This window comes from Balaenoptera borealis (genome assembly GCF_965194805.1).
Source record: "Balaenoptera borealis genome assembly, chromosome: 2".
In the NCBI taxonomy this organism is placed as follows: domain Eukaryota; kingdom Metazoa; phylum Chordata; class Mammalia; order Artiodactyla; family Balaenopteridae; genus Balaenoptera; species Balaenoptera borealis.
The window spans coordinates 68582350-68603518 of NC_138867.1; the positions used below are offsets into that span (position 1 = coordinate 68582350).

The following is a 21169-nucleotide window of genomic DNA, read 5'->3' on the forward strand; positions in this document are numbered from 1 at the left end:
AAATGAAATGGAGGTATTTGTAATGAGGTGGATGGAGTTAGAGTCTGTCATACAGAGTGAAGTAAGTCAGAAAGAGAAAAACAAATACAGTATGCTAACACATATATACGGAATCTAAGGGAAAAAAAAAAAAAAAAAAAAAAAGGCCATGAAGAACCTAGTGGCAAGACGGGAATAAAGACACAGACCTACTAGAGAATGGACTTGAGGATATGGGGAGGGGGTGGGGTGAGATGTGACAGGGTAAGAGAGTGTCATGAACATATATACACTACCAAATGTAAAATAGATAGCTAGTGGGAAGCAGCCGCATAGCACAGGGAGATCAGCTCGGTGCTTTGTGACCACCTAGAGGAGTGGGATGGGGAGGGTGGGAGGGAGGGAGATGCAAGAGGGAAGAGAAATGGGAACATATTGTATATGTATAACTGATTCACTTTGTTATAAAGCAGAAGCTAACACACTATTGTAAGGCAATTATACTTCAATAAAGATGTTTAAAAAAAAAAAAAAAAAAAAAAAAAGAATCAGTTCCTGCCCTCAAGTAGTCCAATATCTGTGACAGGAGCTCAATACAACGAATATGACATTTTTTAAAGAAATAACATATCATTTGTGACTTAAAAATTACATGTTATCATTCAAAAGTTCTATACTAGCCTTACATTTAACAACTTAACAAAATTAGCAATGATGTTACTTCTATTAAAAACCTACAGTAACTATCATACTTAATGATAAATCTTTAGAAGCATCCCACTGAAGTAATAAGCAAGATAAGATGCCCACAATAATTACTGTTATCATTCAACTTTATATGGAATTTCTAGCTAATGTAACATAAGAAAAAAGATAAGAAGAAATAACAGATAAAGGCTACAAATAAACTTATCTACAAAATAGAAACAGAGTTACAGATGTAGAAAATAAACTTATGGTTACCAAGGGGTAAAGGGGGGAGGGATAAATTGGAAGATTGGGATTGACACATACACACTACTATGTATAAAATAGATAACTAATAAGGACCTACTGTATAGCACAGGGAACTCTACTCAATAATCTGTAATGGCCTATATGGGAAAAGAATCTAAAAAAGAGTGGATATATGTATATGTATAAAAGACTCATTTTTCTGTACACCTGAAACTAAGACAACATTGTAAATCAACTATACCCCAATAAAAATTACAAAAAAATAAAATAAAGTATTCAAATCAAAAACAAAAACAAAAAAATAAAAAAAAAAAAAAGATGCAGGCATTACTGCCCTCCATCACATCTTCGGGAAATCACTTAGTCTCTTGGTATGTCATTGTTTTCTCATGTTTTAAAAAAATAGCTGACTGATGCTAATAAATGATAGAGTATGAATTGAAACACACTCAGCTATTGAAAGAGGGTGCTAAAGACTTTTGAGGTATTATCATAATCCATTGCATATTCTATATTTGCACATATGGAACTACTAATAAGACAGAGAAGGAAAAGACATAATTTTTATACTCTTGAAGTATCAAAAGTTGCTACTAAATGTTAACACAGTACTAAGGAACACATGGCGTATGTAAAAACCTCCCTCTTTGATATGTACCTTAAGATTGTCATATTTATAACCCAAGAATTTTAACATTTTTAACCCTCTTAACACACTTTCCAATGGAATGTGCATGTTTCCCACAGTTTCAGAGTTTATAGCCCATTTGGACTCTAGCTAAATCATCCTTTCCTCTGTGACCATGAAGAAAAGTCACACTTTGGACACTCACTATCTTCTTTGTGAAATGACTCTGGTCATTCCTTGCCAATAACCTTGTTCCATCCCATCTGTTACCTGAATCCATGGCCATCTGTCATTTTCTGCAGCTGTCCAGGCATTTATAAGCCCCTTCTTATTAAGACGTGCATAGTAGGGATACCATTTCTGGAGTCCAAAAAGAGCTCGGTGGGTAGATGAAGCTGTGATTTGCTGATTTGAAATGATTCCACCTTCAATTCCCAATGGGCCCGAGCATTCTGGGAACAAATGAGGAAAAAAAATTGAATGTATTAGAAATAATCCATATCAAAATATGGCTGTTAGATTTGATGGGAGATCGTTTTAAAGTGATTTCAATGTGGACCATCATGCAATTCAAGCCCCTCGGAATTTACGGATTTGTTACTGATCACTACATGAAGGAAATAATTCTTGCTCCTCATGCCACGCTCTTCTTCCTTTGCTTTGAAGGTGGCACCTGAACAGACACGTCCATTCTGCACTGCAATCCTGCATTATGTACTGTTATCCTTTGCTGATCACATTAACAAAAGTGTAATGTCCTTAAAAGGTCTCTCTCATATTTTATATTCCCATTAGTATGCCTCACAAATCATAATTCCTTAATAAATATCTGTTGATCCATTATTTCTTGACTAGCCTACACCTGAGGTTTGTATCAAAATCATTTTCATACTGACTTAGCATTTCTCACCTCTATAAATTTCTTAAGTTAAATTTTTATAACCACTGTCAGTTATGCTTCCACAAAAAGGGCAATGTTTAAATCTGTCAACATTTAAAATTATTATAATAATAACTTGTGATATGTTATAAGTAACAGGAAATATGTAGACAAATTATTTTTATAGAGTAAGCAGGTAAGCACTCAGACATTATATAGAGTCGTATAAATACCACTCAGTAAATCAAGATATTAAAATATTTACATTTCGAAATCCACAACTCTACCAATTGGGATTCTGCACAGACATTTTAGCTTTTTTCTTTTATTGTTCTTTAAATTTGCAACTTGGAAATTCAAGATAAATTTCCTAATAAAAATTTTAAATACTAAGATTAAAGCATAATATACTCAAATAATATGTTCTCAGATACCAAATGTGTTTAGATTTTAAGATTAGAAATGAAGGTAAATCAATCTAAAAATTATATATGTACTATATATCATATATATTCGAATTTCTTAATTATTCCCTAAAATTTCACCAGAAAGTACATTTATTGTGAATTCAGTTTTGAAAATTCAGAACAAGGAATATGATATAATGAAAAGTAATACCTAGTTTTCTTAATTTCATTAACATTTCATATACTACATTCAACTTATTGCAAAATTAGATTTGTAAAACAAATATGATAATTCTATTATAAAATACACTATAATACATACTAGAATTCCTGAAAATATGAAAGGAGCGTACTGCTATTATTAAATGTTAGTGTATATAAGTCAACTTGATCAGTGATTGCTACCAAGCATATTTTAGATTTTAATTACTATTGAAGTCTAATGATTATCAGTAATTAAATGATTACACTCAGATTGAGATTGAAAATATGAAAGGAAGAACTTTGCCACTGGACCATAATATTTTAAAAAGTTACAAAGATGTTTCTCACTGGTAACCATTTTTTTCACTAAGTGTAAACATGTTTTCTTTTTTCTATTCCAAGCTCAGATAATAAGTAGTTCTAAGCACATTACTTACTAACATTTCCCCAATGAATTTAAAACCTTTAAACACTTTTTATAAAAATGAAAATGTGTGGATAAGTAATCATCTTAATCAGTTGTTATTAGTAAAGATGACATTAATACAGCAAAAATTGCATCTCTGTGATTGACAGTTGACAAATCATTCACTTGATAAGTTAAATTTAGGTAGTAAGATCTTTTCTAAAGCATTGTATTTAGCACTCTTTAGCACTTTATAGAGGTGCACTATATCACTTTGAAGTCATTAAATTAAGAAGCCATTCGTTTTTAGAATAGCAGTATTAGAAGCCACCGATAACAATCTGATTTCCGCATTCCTAAAAAATTAACGTTGAAAACTCAAATGTTGAGTCTTTGGCCTCTTGCTTTGCTTTGCATTTCAAATTTCAAGATCTTTACAGATTTCGTAAAAGCACTAAGAAACTTTCATTATGCTCTTTGATTTTAAGCAACTGCAGGAGCCTGGCTTTTTAAGAATATTGCCATTAAAAGGAGTCTCAAGGATACTTGTCCTTGATTTGTACAATGTTTGGATGGAAAAATGCAGCAGGCAGGGAGACCATTTATTGTAGGCCAGTCAGTGGCATGGCAGAGTTAGAGAGCCAGCTTTGATTAATTAAACTGCTTAGCCTTAGAAAGAACTGTGTACCATTTAGTTGTTTACTTCTAAAGATGTTATGCTGAACTGGATATCTTCACCGAATTTGTAACCATTTTAAACAAAATTAGACCTCAAACTACACTATGCAGTATGTCTACTTTGTCAGCACTCTCAACCTACCAACCTCCCCTTATTAGCTACTATATCAACAAACACAGTGGCTGTGAACTGTTGCATTATCATATAGGCCAAACACCAATGAGCAATTTAAAAAATATATTTGCAATTTTTTACTCTGCCATAAGGCTCCCAATCTTTGTCATGCCCTCAATAGTCATTCATTCAGATAAAATATAATTTAAAAAATATATTGGCATGTTATATTTATATAGGGCTTCACAGCTTACAAAATATTTTCATATGAGCTATCTCATTGTTGTGATGTCAAACTGATGAATATTTCTTTCCTCAGTCCTCAATTCCACAATTTTTTTTTTTTTTAAATAAAGTTTTGTAACATTCACTTACATACTATACTTTATGTTGTTGATCACTAAAGCCCAGCAGAGGGAACATGACTCTGGGGGGTTCTTGACCAAAGCATGAGTCTGTGAGGTATCAGTTTAATTCCTTAAAAATTGAGTGGTCCTCAATTTTTCTCATTTTAAAAGTTGTGGTCATGGTGACCCCTAATTCACCAGCTGTGAGGTAAGGAAAGGTAAACAGTGCTTTGCCTTTGTGACTATAAATTGTGAATAATGAGCTTGGTTCTACAAGGCCACTTGCATTTCTCTCTTTAGAGATGAGGTGATCCTGGCCTTTTAGCTCCTGTGGAGCAGGCACCAGATCTTACACTGCTGTATCCTTAGATGCTCACAGTGGCTTGGCTTGTACACAAGAAGAGCTCAGTAAATATGTGCTGAATATTGATATTGGGGGCTTTTTTTTTCCTCCTAAACAGCAAACTAATAAGCAAATCCAACTCTTGCACTTTATTTCACACTGGAAAGTTGTCACAACACCAGCTTTTCTTCACTCATCATTTGGACCACAATCAAATGGATATCATCATAATAAAAGGTTCAAAATCCAATTTCCTTTTGCCTGTGCCATCCACTTCCCCAATGTCCTATTGAATGCAACAGTTATAAAAACTAATGAAGGAGTTGCAATTCAGAATGCAAACGATTATACACCTAAGATTAACTGACCTGAAGCAGCAAACAATAAGATGCTTAAAAGAAAGATAATATGGAGATATACACTGCTATCACTACCCATAAGTGAGGGAAGGATATGAAATGATACTTGAAAAACAATAGTAGATGAGCATTCTGAAGTTTGAAAAATGCATCCACATGTGTTTCCTCACATAATCAAAATAATATTTCAAGGAAAAAAGATTATCACACCTATTTCATAAATGAGGAAACCTTTGAGGAGGGAAGTTAAACTCATAAAAGATGAGTCTGGAATTTAAGCCAAATGCTCTGTGCACAAACAGAAAATAATGTCAATTGATAGAGTGAAGAGTTCAGTAATTCTTTAAAAGTTGATTCTGAATTTTTTTTCTTCTGTGTTTTTATATGGGGATGTGTGCATAAACATACTAGGATAGAAGATAGGAAAATTAACATGAAGGAAACGTGTAGAATATTACTAGTGGTACTCAGGATATGACAGAGCTTTTACAAATTGGGATACCTTAAAATAGTAGACAAACAGTCTGTGGCAGTGAGTCACAGAAGTAAATATTGAGGTATTATGGTGGTCTGTGTCCCTTTATAGGTGTTAAAAAATTGACCTACGACCATTATTGGCCTATATACTGCTTATCTAATATGGATAGGCTTATTCAGTCTTGACTAATTTATTGACCTCTTACTACATGCCCATCTATTCATCAATATATCCATCCATCCATCCATCCATCCATCCATTCTCCATTCATTAAATTCAGTTTTGAAAAATGCATATTCATTAAAGGCCTACTACATACCAAGCACTTTTCCAGGCAGTGGAGATACAGGGATGAGCAAGGCAGAAAAAGTCTCAGCTCTCAGAGTTCACATTCTAGTGGAGAGACAAACTATATACAAACACTTAAATAAACAAGGAAATACCATAAAGTGATAAGTGAAAGAAAAAAAAGGGTGAACCAGGTGGGAATATGAGATGATCAGAGGTGGCCTTTCTGAGAGGTGACATAAATCTGATCTCTGAGTGAGAAGCAGGAGTCAGCTACTGCACTAGATTTACGGTACTGGTTTCCTGAAGGAAACATTTTAATATAACAGAGCAGAGGCTGTGATGTTGGATGCACAGGATTCCCTGGGAGAATGGGAGAGGGAATTATAAGCCAGTTTGGGCTTCAGGGAAAGACTTCCTGGAATACAGTAGGGATTAATATAGTGAAGAAGAAAGGGAGGGCAGACAGAGAGATAGGAAACAGCCTGGTATGATTAGGGAAGTAGAGGCAGATCAGTATTACTAGACCAAGACGGGCTGGTCAGAGGATAGTCAACGATGGGATGGAGAAGCAGAGATAGCCTAGATTATTTTGCTGAGAAGAATTGATTCTATTAGTGATGGGGAGCTTTTGAAGGATTCTAACTATGGTGATATTGTCATTTAATATAAATGACCTAAGAGGGGACAAAACTGTGGCCAAATAGCAAGCTACTACCATGGTCCAGGTGAAAAATGATGCAGGTCTGAAAGAGAAATGGAAAAGAAGAGTTCAAAGCATACTTAGAAGTTAAAATTGAGCAGAGCTAGTATTAATTAGATGTAGAATGGAAGAGAGAAATGGAGTATCTTCGAGGGTGACAGATAGTAAATAGCAGATAGTAGCTCCCAGTTAAGGGATTGGCCATGTCTCACAACTAACACCTTTGAATCTAATTCCTTCCTTAAAATTTTATCAAATATTATTCTTGCTGGTGGATTGCATTTGAAGGGAACTGTTTTAGTCCCACCTGCTATTACCATGCAGAACCCTATGGGCTAGACTCACATCAACCAGGCTGCAGGGACAGGATTGAAAATTGAAAACCTGCCTCTAAGCTGAGGCCACACCCAGAACTTCCTTGCCCCACGGCTCATCCATGTGTGTACATCTGCTGTCCCACAAAATGGGGAGCCCTTTTGTAGACAGGGATTATATCCCACATAGTACCCAGCAGCAAGCCTCATTCTTGGCAGAAAATTAATCTTAAAATAAATATAAAAGGTAAATAAACAGTAAAAATTACAGCTAACATTGTAACATTTTATTTGTGTAATTTATTTTTAAATTAAAAAATTATTCCACTTAGTCTCTCAAGAGTACACAGATACTGAAGCCTTTAGAAGTTGTTTATATGCTGAGTGAAGAGGGAGCGCATTTCTTCCATAAGGAAAAAAAAAAAAACGGAGTGGCAGTCAAGTGGGTTACTTCTCTTTCAACTAGTTGCCACAAAGCAACCAGGTATTTCTGAAATTGTCCACCGTTACCCCTAGAGTGGGACCAGTGGCAATTTGATCACTGTCAAATATGGCAGTAGGACATGGTGGTCTACATTTCCTGACCATTAGAGCTGTGTTTATGTATCTTTGGTATTGAGCTTGCTTTTGTCAGATTCAACAATCATCCTAAATTAATGAGTCCAATCAACAACGATTACCAGAGGCTTTTAGGTGTCATTTACATAATCAGTTAAATAACTGCTTTGCCTGAATTGTCTGAGTGGCCTGGAAATGTCTCTGACCTGAGGCCCTGCTGTTCAGATGAACTGAGCAAGTGAGTGATGTGGCAGGTTGAGCAAAAGCAACTGGGCCAGCTGGGGCCAAGCCTCACATGCTCTCCCCAGAGCCACTTCTCTGCCTTTGCCAAGTTCACGCGCAAATAAAATAGCTTCAAAGTGAAGTCCTTCTCACTCTGCAAATTCATTTTCTGCAGCGTGGCAAAGAATGGCGTCTGCATTTTATTGATCTTTCAGCTGACAAGGAAGCAGTGCCTCAAGATGTCTCACGTCTTGTTCCTGAGTGTGCTGATTAAGCCTTTCAAATAAGGGAGATGCTTGGCTGAATCTGTAACAGGAACGTACTGCTTTCATTCGCTCTATCTCAGTATCCAGACATCTTCAGAATGAAAGGATTTCAAATTAAAGCCATGTAAGAAACAAATCTTTAAACATCTCCAGTCTTCTCCTTCTCTGGGCATCTCATCTTACAGGAGTGTGAGACCTCTCCTGTGCTTAGCATAGCACGATAATTGTGCTGAACACGAGCACGGGCGAAGGAATTACTGATGACCTCCAATACTGCAGAAGCAAACGCTGATTCAAGCAGAAACTTCCCTCTGTGCCACCTGGACCAAGGCCTTTCTTTTATTCCTAGTGTTTGCTCTATTTTGGAGTTGTTTTGATACTGGGTTCTAAATTGGTGAGGGAGAGATCAAGGCCACTATTCCTCACACTGGGGCTCAGAGGTTAACAGGAGCCCTGAAGATGTTTTGCTTGTGAGTCTTGTCACTTAAGCTCCCCCCGGCCCCACCACACACACACACACACACACACACACACACACACACACACTTGCTGATTTCTCTCAGGCTATCATTTTGCTGGTGTTGCAGACTGGTGTCAGAGGAAAGAGGACAAGGGATAGAACGACGACAGGAAGTATAAGAAAGGCTGATCTAGGGAATAGGGTTTGGAGGCACTGATTTGGTGGTAGGAGACCAGGGAGATGGGAGGGAGCTCCCTGCACATGGTGTGAGAATGTGAAAGTGGACACGCACAACACAGCCTTCCCTTCACCCACAAACCCCTGAAGAGCACCCCGGGGGTCAGCCAGCCGCTCCTCATTGCACTGGAAGTGATCACCTTAACAGGATTTAGAGTGAAAATCCCATTCGGTGATGTTTGTTTCTCTCCACACTTAGAGAATGATGCTTTGTATCAAGACATAGATTTCACATATGGCCACAGTAACGTTGCTTAGGGAAACCAGTAGCTGAAAAATCATCAAAATGGTTTCCAAAAATTAGTTAAGCGCATTTGGAATTCACATAAAATGAATGTGTAGCTTGGAGAAAACTCTATTTCTTTGCATCAGATGGGCTGCTAACCCTTGATAAATGCTAATTTTCTTCACAATCTTGAAGATTGATTCTGTGATACGTGGCCACTAAAGAATTTCCCCCATTCTATTAAGAACTGTATTATTTTCAATATTGAGAAGCTCAGAGGTGCCCGAGATCAATGATGAGGAACAACTATTTGTGCATATTTTTTCTCTTAGATAATACACTTCTTAAAGGTAGAAACCATGCCTTTTGCATTATTTATGTTTCCAAATCACTTAGCACAGTGTCTTACAATTGGAAGTTCTCAATATTGTGGGTTAACATACATTAAAACAAATCATTGTTGTTTTGGAATTACTTCTCTTGCTTTCTTGAAACTGAATTAATCTTCTTAATGTAGATATTATCACTCTAAGGATTCTACATACTGGGTGGGTGTTAAAATCAGAAATTCTTTCTTGGTATGCTGGAACACTTGAAATATATAATAATTAGCTCTTGGAGGTAGGGGAAGTATCTGGAATGAAAACCAGCCTTCATAAAGCTACAAATTCAATTCTCAGCCATCTAGCTATTTTCCTGTAAAATGTGGTTATGCTTTTCTTCACACTGTATTATCTCAAGTCAATTATGATGTACTATCAGTTTAAATTAATTGTTTTAAATTCCAGAAAAAATTAAACTCATGAATAAGCTAAATTTGAATAGGAAACTGTCCATTAATATTTCCCCAAGCTAATTTTTGAGCATATTGATGCAAAATGAGTTATTTAAGTAGCAGGGCCAATGGACTCTAGTATTCAAAGGCCAAAATTTGTATTGAGATAATTCACAAAGGTCAGTCAAATCTAATATTATCATCCTATCACAGCTAACAGCATTGCCATAGGACTATCAAAGAGCACATTTTAGTTTGTTTAAGATATATTCTTTCAAAAGAGAAAAGCATACGGGCTTTTCAAGCACTGAATGTACTTTTGCAGCCAGGCAAGATTTCAGTAACTTGTACTCAGGCTTCCACTTACACTACACAATTCATCTTCTACCAACTATGAAGATAACAGCGTGGTTGGATGAAACATTTGTCTGTAGAGTCAAAAGCCTGCAATTCAAAAACCTGCAGATGTATACCTATTCTTGCCTTCTGACAAAACATACATCTGCACAGGAAAGAGCTAAAAAGGGGTATAATGCCGAGGTAAATGCTAAAGGTGGGATTCAGTTGCTCCAAGAAACATGAGTCGAATAACCAAATGTAAATATCCAAACACTGCTATGCAGAACACACTTTTCCACACTTATAAGTTATTTACATCTTTTAAGTGTCTTTGGTAAATGCATATAAGGATAAGTACTGCAAGGTGTTGCCTCTGATGTTTTGTTATAGCAATATGATTGGCATGTCAAACAGATTTTTATTTGAGAGATAAATCACTCTCCCATATCCAATTATCAGCTATGTGGTCATTTTTTTCCTGTACAATGCAGCTTTGCTTTTCTTCACGCTGGATGTTATCTCAGGTCAAGTATGAAGTCTCAGTGTTCCAGAGGTCAGAAGAAACTAAGCAAGAAGAGGATAAACAGAAAGCCGTTGCAGATGGCAGGTACAGCATAATGAGCCCTCTCTAATGCTAGCATACTTTGGAAAGTTGGTGGAACAAAGGATGGAGGCCCAAATGGAGCCTGGAAGTACACAGTAGATGATTTGATTATTTGAATTCTAGAGATGTCTGCATGTATATTCACTGCTAAAAATATAAAGAAGCATTTGTCATAGAGAAAATAAATACACAATAATCATAGAGTCAGAGAACTGTTAGTGTTGGAAAAGAGAACTAAAAGTTCTCGCAAGTAATTTTTTAAAGTCTGCTCTCAACGTCACAACCTCAGCTCCATTATTTTTCCTCCTTCCAAACTAAATAAAAAAGTAAATCATTTGTCAGCATTTCCAGTATAGAACTGAGACAGAAGATGAATTCTTGATGATAATGCATTTACTAATCGAACATTCCTAGAGAAGAAAGTATCACAAATGCTTTGCATATAGTATTTGCAATGATTTTTGTAGTTCTGAAAGGGAAAACCCAATGTAGAATTTTAAACAAAACAAATGTAAAGCTACGAAAACAAAGGATGCTTTATGAATTTTATAGAAAGAGCATTCTAGGAGAATTTAATAGAGTAACAATTTTATTACAAATCTGTAGAAGCTAAGCCAGCTTTTCATACATTAACTCTTATGTGAGATTCACATGAGATCTATTTTATAATGTAATGAATATAGGTCAGCCTATTAAAATAAGAAATTTAACTTTTGTTTCTTTTCAAAGTAATTTTATATAATAATGGTAGACCCTGATATTTTGTTATGTTCAGGTTATATTCATTTTTGTTGGACAATATTTGTAGAAAAAACAACTACAGTGTGTATCAGAGCTACCTAATACTGCACACATATATTTCAGAGAAGTAAGGTCTTAAAAACCTTAAATCTGGATTTAAATCTTCAACTGCTGAAAAGAAGATAGAATATTAGCTATGTTCAACAAAATATTGATAATGAGATACATTGCTACTTTCTGGTATATTCAAACAGAATACATTATTATTATGTAGTCTGACCTAATGATTAAATAGATATGCTTCTTATAAACTTATGTTAAGAATAGATGACAAGGAGGGAACTTCAAGATGGTGGAGGAGTAAGATGTGGAGATCACCTTCTTCCCCACAAATACAACAAAAATACATCTACATGTGGAACAACTCCTGCAGAACACCTACTGAATGCTCACAGAAGACCTCAGACTTCCCAAAAGGCAAGAAACTCCCCACGTAGCTGGGTAGGGCAAAAGAAAAAAGGAAAAACAGAGACAAAAGAATAGGGATGAGACCTGCACCTCTGGGAGGGAGCTGTGAAGGAGGAAAAGTTTCCACACACTAGGAGGCCCCTTCACTGGCGGGGACAGGGGACGGGCTGGGGGGGGGGGAAGCTTCGGAGCCGTGGAGGACAGCGCAGCAATAGGGATGCAGAGGGCAAAGTGGAGAGATTCCTGCACAGAGGATCGGTACCAACCAGCACTCACCAGCCTAAGAGGTTTGTCTGCAGGCTGGGAGCTGAAGCTCGGGCTTCGGAGGTCAGATCCCAGGGAGAGGACTGGGGTTGGCTGCGTGAACACAGCCTGAAGGGGGCTAGTGAGTCACAGATAGCCAGGAGGGAGTCTGGGAAAAAGTCTGGACCTGCCTAAGAGGCAAGAGACCATTGTTTCAGGGTGCGCGAGGAGAGGGGATTCAGAGCACCACCTAAACGAGCTCCAAAGATGGGCGCGAGGCACGGCTATCAGCATGGACACCAGAGACGGGCGTGAAACTCTAAGGCTGCTGCTGCAGCCACCAAGAATTCTGTCTGCAAGAATTCTGTCACTATCCACACCTCTCCTCCCAGGAGCCCGTGCAGCCTACCACTGCCAGGGTCCCGTGATCCAGGGACAACTTCCACGGGAGAACACACGGCGCCCAGGTTGTTGCAACATCACGCTGGCCTCTGCCACTGCAGGCTCGTCCGGCATTCCGTACTCCACCCTCCCCCCGGCCTGAGTGATCCAGAGCCCCCTAATCACCTGCTACTTGAACCCTGTCCTGTCTGAGCGAAGAACACACGCCCTCAGGTGACCTACATGCAGAGGCGGGGCCAAATCCAAAGCTGAACCCCAGGAACTGTGCCAACAAAGAAGAGAAAGGGAAATTTCTCCCAGCAGCCTCAGGAGCAGCAGATTAAATCTCCACAAACAACTTGATGTACCTTGTATCTGTGGCATAACTGAACAGACAATGAATCATCGCAAAACTGAGGTGGTGGACTTTGGGAGCAACTGTAGACTTGGGGTTTGCTTTCTGCATCTAATTTGTTTCTGGTTTTATGTTTATTTTAGCTTAGTATTTAGAGATTATTATCATTGGTAGATTTGTTTATTGATTTGGTTGCTCTCTTCATATATATATATATATATATATATATATATATATATATATATATATATATATATATATATATTTTCCATTTTCTCCTTTTGTGGGTGTGTATGGATATGCTTCTTTGTGTGATTTTGTCTGTACAGCTTTGCTTTTACCATTTGCCCTAGAGTTCTGTCTGTCCGTTTGTTTGGTTTGTTTGTCTTTTTTTTTTTTTTATTTGTTATCATTGGTGGATTTGTTTCTTGGTTTGGTTGCTTTCTTCTTTCTTTCTTTCCTTTTTTATTATGTTTTTATATTTTTAATTTTAATAATATTTTTTTCTTTCCCTTCCTGCCTTCCTTCCTTCCTTCCTTCCTTTCTTTTTTCCTTCTGAGCCAAGTGGCTGACAGGGTCTTATTGCTCCGGCCGGGTGTCAGGACTGAGACTCTGAGATGTGAGAGCCAAGTTCAGGACACTCGTTCACCAGAGACCTCCCAGCCCCACATAATATCAAAAGGCAAAAACTCTCCCAGAGATCTCCATCTCAAAGCTAAGACCCAGCTCCACTCAACAACCAGCAAGCTACAGTGCTGGACACCCCATGCCAAACAACTAGCAAGACAGGAACACAACACCACCCATTAGCAGACAGGCTGCCTAAAATCATAATAAGTTCACAGACACCCCAAAACACACCACCGGATGCGGTCCTGCCCACCAGAAAGACAAGATCCAGCTTCATCCACCAGAACACAGGCACTAGTCCCCTCCACCAGGAAGCCTACACAACCCACTGAACCAACCCTACCCACTGGGGGAGACAGCAAAAACAACAGGAACTACAAACCTGCAGCCTGTGAAAAGGACACACCAAACACAGTAAGTTAAGCAAAATGAGAAGACAGAGAAATACACAGCAGATGAAGGACCAAGGTAAAAACCCACCAGACCAAACAAATGAAGAGGAAATAGGCAGTCACCTGAAAAAGAATCCAGAGTAATGATAATAAAAATGATCCAAAATCTTGGAAATAGAATGGAGAAAATACAAGAAGAATTTAACAAGGACCCAGAAGAACTAAAGAGCAAACAAACAATGATGAACAACAAAATAAATGAAACTAAAATTTTTCTAGAAGGAATCAATAGCAGAATAACTGAGGCAGAAGAAAGGATAAGTGACCGGGAAGATAAAATAGTAGAAATAACTACTGCAGAGCAGAATAAAGAAAAAAGAATGAAAAGAATTGACGACACTCTCAGAGACTTCTGGGACACCATTAAACACACCAACATTCGAATTATAGGGGTCCCAGAAGAAGAAGAGAAAAAAAGGGACTGAGAAAATATTTGAAAAGATTAAAGTTGAAAACTTCCCTAATATGGGAAAGGAAATAGTCAATCAAGTCCAGGAAGCACAGAGAGTCCCATACAGGATAAACCCAAGGAGAAACATGCCAAGACACATATCAATCAAACTATCAAAAATTAAATACAAAGAAAAAACGTTAAAAGCAGCAAGGGAAAAGAAACAAATAACATACAAGGGAATCCCCATAAGGTTAACAGTTGATCTTTCAGCAGAAACTCTGCAAGCCAGAAGGGAACAGCAAGACATATTTAAAGGGATGAAAGGGAAAAAGCTACAACCAAGATTACTCTACCCAGCAAGGATCTCATTCAGATTCAACAGGGAAATTAAAACCTTTACAGACAAGCAAAAGTTAAGACAATTCAGCATCCCCAAACCAGCTTTACAACAAATGCTAAAGGAACTTCTCCAGGCAGGAAACACAAGAGAAGGAAAAGACCTACAATAAGAAACCCAAAACAATTAAGAAATTGATAATAGGAACATACATATCTATAACTACCTTAAATGTAAATGGATTAAATGCTCCAACCAAAACACATAGACTGGCTGAATGGATACAAAAACAACACCCGTATATATGCTGTCTACAAGAAACCCACTTCAGACCTAGGGACACATACATAATGAAAGTGAGGGGATGGAAAGAGATATTCCACGCAAATGGAAATCAAAAGAAAGCTGGAGTAGCAATACTCATACCAGACAAAATAGAATTTAAAATAAAGACTATTTCAAGAGACAAAGAAGGACACTACATAATGATCAAGGGATCAGTCCAAGAAGAAGATATAACAATTGTAAATATTTATGCACCCAACATAGGAGCACCTCAATACATAAGGCAAATGCTAACAGCCATAAAAGGGGAAATTGACAGTAAGACAATAAGAGTCGGGGACTTTAACACCCCACTTTCACCAATGGACAGATCATCCAAAATGAAAATTAATAAGGAAACACAAGGTTTAAATGACACATTAAACAAGATGGACTTACTTGATATTTATAGGACATTCCATCCAAAAACAACAGAATACACTTTCTTCTCAAGTGCTCATGGAACATTCTCCAGGATAGATCATATCTTGGGCCACAAATCAAACATTCATAAATTTAAGAAATCTGAAATCGTATCAAGTATCTTTCCGACCACGCTATGAGACTAGATATCAATTACAGGAAAAAATCTGTAAAAAATACAAACACATGGAGGCTAAACAATACACTACTACATAAACAAGAGATCACTGAAGAAATCAAAGAGGAAATCAAAAAATTCCTAGAAACAAATGACAATGAAAACACGATGACCCAGAACCTGTGGGATGCAGCAAAAGAAGTTCTAAGAGGGAAGTTTATCCGACCTCAAGAAAAAAGAAACATCTCAGATAAACAACCTAAACTTATACCTAAAGCAATCAGAGAAAGAAGAACAAAAAAACCCAAAGTTAGCAGAAGGAAATACTTCATAAAGATCAGATCAGAAATAAATGAAAAAGAAATGAAGGAAACAATAGCAAAGATCAGTAAAACTAAAAGCTGGTTCTTTGACAAGATAAACAGAATTGATACACCACTAGCCAGACTCATCAAGGAAAAAAGGGAAAAGACTCAAATCAATAGAATCAGAAATGAAAATGGAGAAGTAACAACTGACACTGCAGAAATACAAAGGATCATGAGAGATTACTACAAGCTGTTATATGTCAATAAAATGGACAACCTGGAAGAAATGGATAAATTCTTAGCAAATCACAACCTTCTGAGACTGAACCAGGAAGAAATAGAAAATATAAACAAACAAATCACAAGCACTGAAATTGAAACTGTGATTAAAAATCTTCCAACAAACAAAAGCCCAGGACCAGATGGCTTCACAGGCGAATTCTATCAAACATTTAGAGAAGACTTAACACTATCCTTCTCAAACTCTTCCAAAATATAGCAGAGGGAGGAACACTTCCAAACTCATTCTAAGAGGTCACCATCATCCTGATAGCAAAACCAGACAGAGATGTCACATAAGAAGAAAACTATAGGCCAATATCACTGATGAGCATAGATGCAAAAATCCTCAACAAAATACTAGCAAACAGAATCCAGCAGCACATTAAAAGGGTCATACACCAGGATCAAGTGGGGTTTATCTGAGGAATGCAAGGATTCTTCAGTATACCCAAATCAATCAGTGTGATACACCATATTAACAAATTGAAGGATAAAAACCATATGATCATCTCAATAGATTCAGAAAAAGTTTTTGACAAAATTTAACACCCATTTATGATAAAAAACCCTCCAGAAAGTAGGCATAGAGGGAACTTACCTCAACATAATAAAGGCCATATATGACAATCCCACAGACAACATCATTCTCAATGGTGAAAAATTGAAACCATTTCCACTAAGATCAGGAACAAGACAAAGTTGCCCACTCTCACCACTATTATTCAACATAGTTGTGGAAGTTTTAGTCACAGCAAGCAGAGAAGAAAAATAAATAAAAGTAATCTAAATTGAGAAAGAAGACATAAAACTGTCACTGTTTGCACATGATATGATAGGATACACAGAGAACCTAAAGATGCTACCAGAAAACTACTAGAGCTAATCAATTTGGTAAAGTAGCAGGATACAAAATCAATGCACAGAAATCTCTTGCACTCCTATATACTAATGATGAAAAATCTGAAAGAGAAATTAAGGAAACATTCCCATTTCTCCTTGCAACAAAAAGAATAAAATACCTAGGAATAAACCTACCTAAGGAGACAAAAGACATGTATGCAGAAAACTATAAGACACTGATGAAAGAAATTAAAGATGATTCAAACAGATGGAGAGATATACCATGTTCTTGGATCGGAAGAATCAACATTGTGAAAATGGCAATACTACCCAAAGCAATCTATAGATTCAATGAAATCCCTATCAAACTACCACTGGCATTTTTCACTGAACTGGAACAAAGAATTTCACAATTTGTATGGAAACACAAAAGACCTCGTATAGCCAAAGCAATCTGGAGAATGAAAAACGGAGCTGGAGGAATCAGGCTCCCTGACTTCAGACCATACTACAAAGCTACAGTAATCAAGACAGTATGGTACTGGCACAAAAACAGGAGTATAGATCAATGGAACAGGATAGGAAGCCCAGAGATAAACCCACGCACATATGGTCACCTTATCTTTGATAAAGGGGGCAAGAGTATACAATGGAGAAAAGACAGCCTCTTCAATAAGCGGTGCTGGGAAAACTGGATAGCTAAATGTAAAAGAATGAAATTAGAACACTCCCTAACACCACACACAAAAATAAACTCAAAATGGATTAAAGACCTAAATGTAAGGCCAGACACTATAAAACTCTTAGAGGAAAACATAAGAACACCCTTTGACATAAATCACAGCAAGATCCTTTTTGACCCACCTCTTAGAGAAATGGAAATAAAAACAAAAATAAACAAATGGGACCTAATGAAACTTAAAAGCTTTTGTGCAGCAAAGGAAACCATAAACAAGACAAAAAGACAACCCTCAGAATGGGAGAAAATATTTGCAAACAAAGCAACTGACAAAGGATTAATCTCCAAAATATACAAACAGCTCATGCAGCTCAATATTAAAGAAACAAACAACCCAATCCAAAAATGGGCAGAAGACCTAAATAGACATTTCTCCAAAGAAGATATACAGATTGCCAGCAAACACATGAAAGGATGCTCAACATCACTAATCATTAGAGAAATGCTAATCAAAACTACAATGAGATATCACCTCACAGTGGTCAGAATGGCTATGATCAAAAACTCTACAAACAATAAATGCTGGAGAGGATGTGGAGAAAAGGGAACCCTCTTGCACTGTTGGTGGGAATGTAAATGGATACAGCCACTATGGAGAACAGTACAGAGGTTCCTTAAAAAACTAAAAACAGAAGTACCATATGACCCAGCAATCCCACTACTGGGCATATACCCTGAGAAAACCATAATTCAAGAAGAGTCATGTACCACAATGTTCATTGCAGCTCTATTTACAATACCCAGGATATGGAAGCAACCTAAGTGTCCATCGACAGATGAATGGATAAAGAAGATGTAGCACATATATACAATGGAATATTACTCAGCCATAAAAAGAAATGAAATTGAGTTATTTGTAGTGAGGTGAATGGACCTAGAGACTGTCATACACAGTGAAGGTTAAGTCAGAAAGAGAAAATCAAATACCGTATGCTAACACATATATATGGAATCTAAAAAAAAAAAATGGTTGTGAAGAACCTAGGAGCAGGACAGGAATAAAGACGCAGATGTAGAGAATGGAGTGAGGACATGGGGAGAGCGAAGGATAAGCTGGGGCAAAGTGAGACAGTGGCATGGACATATATACACTACCAAATATAAAATAGCTAGTGGGAAGCAACCACATGGCACAGGGAGATCAGCTCGGTGCTTTTTGCCCACCTGTAGTGGTAGGATAGGGAGGGTGGGAGGGAGATGCAAGAGGGAGGAGATATGGGGATATATGTATATGTATAGCTGATTTACTTTGTTATACAGCAGAAACTAACACACTGTTGTAAAGCAATTATACTCCAATAAAGATGTTTTAAAAAAAAATAGATGACAAATATAAAGTTTTAAACTACAAATAATCCTATGACTGCCCATTAGGAAGTTTTACATTTTGAAAAAAATAGTCAAAACTAGAATTTCATGTTTTTTCTTAAGCTTTTAATTAAAAGAGAACTTAATGTGTCTCATACTTTGGAATTATGTGAAAGACTAGTTTCTCCAGAAGCTTTCATCTAACTCATGTTGGACAGCTCACCAGGAATTAACCAGGAATCTGATAAAGGCCAATAAATCACAAACATAAAATAAAGCCCAGTCCTTAACCCAAAATGGAGATGGAAGAATTATCATGATTTCTAAAAATTCCTGTGCAAATGAGGAAAATAGTGATTTACTTTTTTAGGGATCCTTCACTTTAGTCTCATGCTTCAAAAAGTTACTAAAAGCAGTTATGTTGTAACTTAATGTCATTAGGATACAGCAAGATATGAATACTATTATTAATATACAGGAATGATAAATTACACAAAAATAAATAGAACCAGGGATATAAATTTTACCTGCATTACTAATATTTCATGCATTGAACAATTTTTTCAATTACCCAATACCTCTTTAGCTACAGAAAAAAGAAATGACTGTGTGAACTATAAATTGCTCAGGTAGGGGTTTACGACAATATTTTCTTGGCACCTCAATACTTTCAAAAGTTATCTGCTCAGCTAAACCAAAACAGCAAAGAAAAAAAGACAATAGAAACACTCATTTTATATTAATAGAATTAAAGGTCCACAATTTCATAGGATCATACAGTTTACAAATGTAAGTAATTTATCTGGGAAATAAGGTAACAACTAAGTGTAATACATTGGTGACTTGTGATGTATGTAAAGTGACTTATTGAGTCTTAGAGAATTTTCTGTTATATCAGTTCTTCAAGACTGTTTTCATTGCAAGTTTGGTTAAGGGCATGAACAAAAATGCAGTTCCAGGTATCTGTATTTTTAAAAACCTGGGTGATACCAATATATAGCAAAGTATGGAAACTGTGAGTTAATCATCTTTACTACTGGGAAAATAACACCCACCTTAGGTTTGTGTCATAGGTTAGAAACAATATATGGTAAGCACATAGTAAACCATATGGCAATCAATATGCCCTTAGTGAATGGTAGCTCTTCCATTGTAATTGTTATGGTTGTTATTTTATTGTTAGAAAGCAAAAGTTAGAGTTAAAAGTTATGGTGGGAGAGATTGACTTCCACTGTAACTACCTGAAGAATCCAAGATTGAAAAATATACTGCCAGTTCAGCCAGGTTTTACATGCATTTACTTCTTATTCAGGAAATAAAAGAAGAGTAGAACATCTGCTCCCATTTCCCATACAAAATATTATTTAATAAAAATTAAAATACATACATAAGCACAATTATTAATCATGAACAGTTACTGAAAATGATTCAAAATGTCATGTCACTTGGCGTCTCCTTAATATTACATTCATCATCTGATAATTCTGTCACCAAAGCATTCAAATTGTCAGATAAATCTCTGCCTGGGGGAAATGTAAACTATAGCTTCTTATAATGAATGAACACGAAATGATTCCCCACAGTATAGTGCCAGACTCACTGGAAATAAAAATAACCAATTAAATAATCTCTTTTTAAAATAGGTCTGGGACTGGCAGGCACTTTTCTTCATTGTGGTGAAAAATAGGGATCTCTCCTATGGAAAAAGTCTCGTATTAACACTTTGATAAACCAGATTACAACTCTGAAAAGCGCCTTTATAACCAAGTTTTTTTTCCCCCCAATTTAATATCCGAGTAATCCTATCTTTAGGTTAGATGGAGATAAAGTTTTAGCTGGTGGCAATTTTGTTGCAGTAATCAAAGAAATCTCATTTCCTCAAGTCCATAACTGAGAGTAAAGTAACAAACCTTTTCTCCCCAAATTGAGTAATACCTGATTCCCATATCTTCAGCATAACCATTTTTGCTTCATCATGACTTATTTTTCCAACCAATGTGAGAAAAACGTTAATATTCATTGCTTCAGATTTCCAAAGACATAAAGAGGATGG

At 36.6% G+C, this 21169-nt stretch overlaps 1 protein-coding gene across 2 annotated transcripts in view; it reads right to left on the reverse strand.

Annotated features, from left to right (window-relative positions):
* EDIL3 (EGF like repeats and discoidin domains 3) overlaps positions 1-21169 on the reverse strand; it is a 431990-nt gene that overhangs the window by 151314 nt on the left and 259507 nt on the right. For both annotated transcript variants that reach the window (XM_082377943.1, XM_082377944.1), the window contains one exon: positions 1835-2016. In XM_082377943.1, the coding sequence (XP_082234069.1) occupies positions 1835-2016 (182 nt within the window). The remainder of the gene's footprint in view (positions 1-1834; positions 2017-21169) is intronic.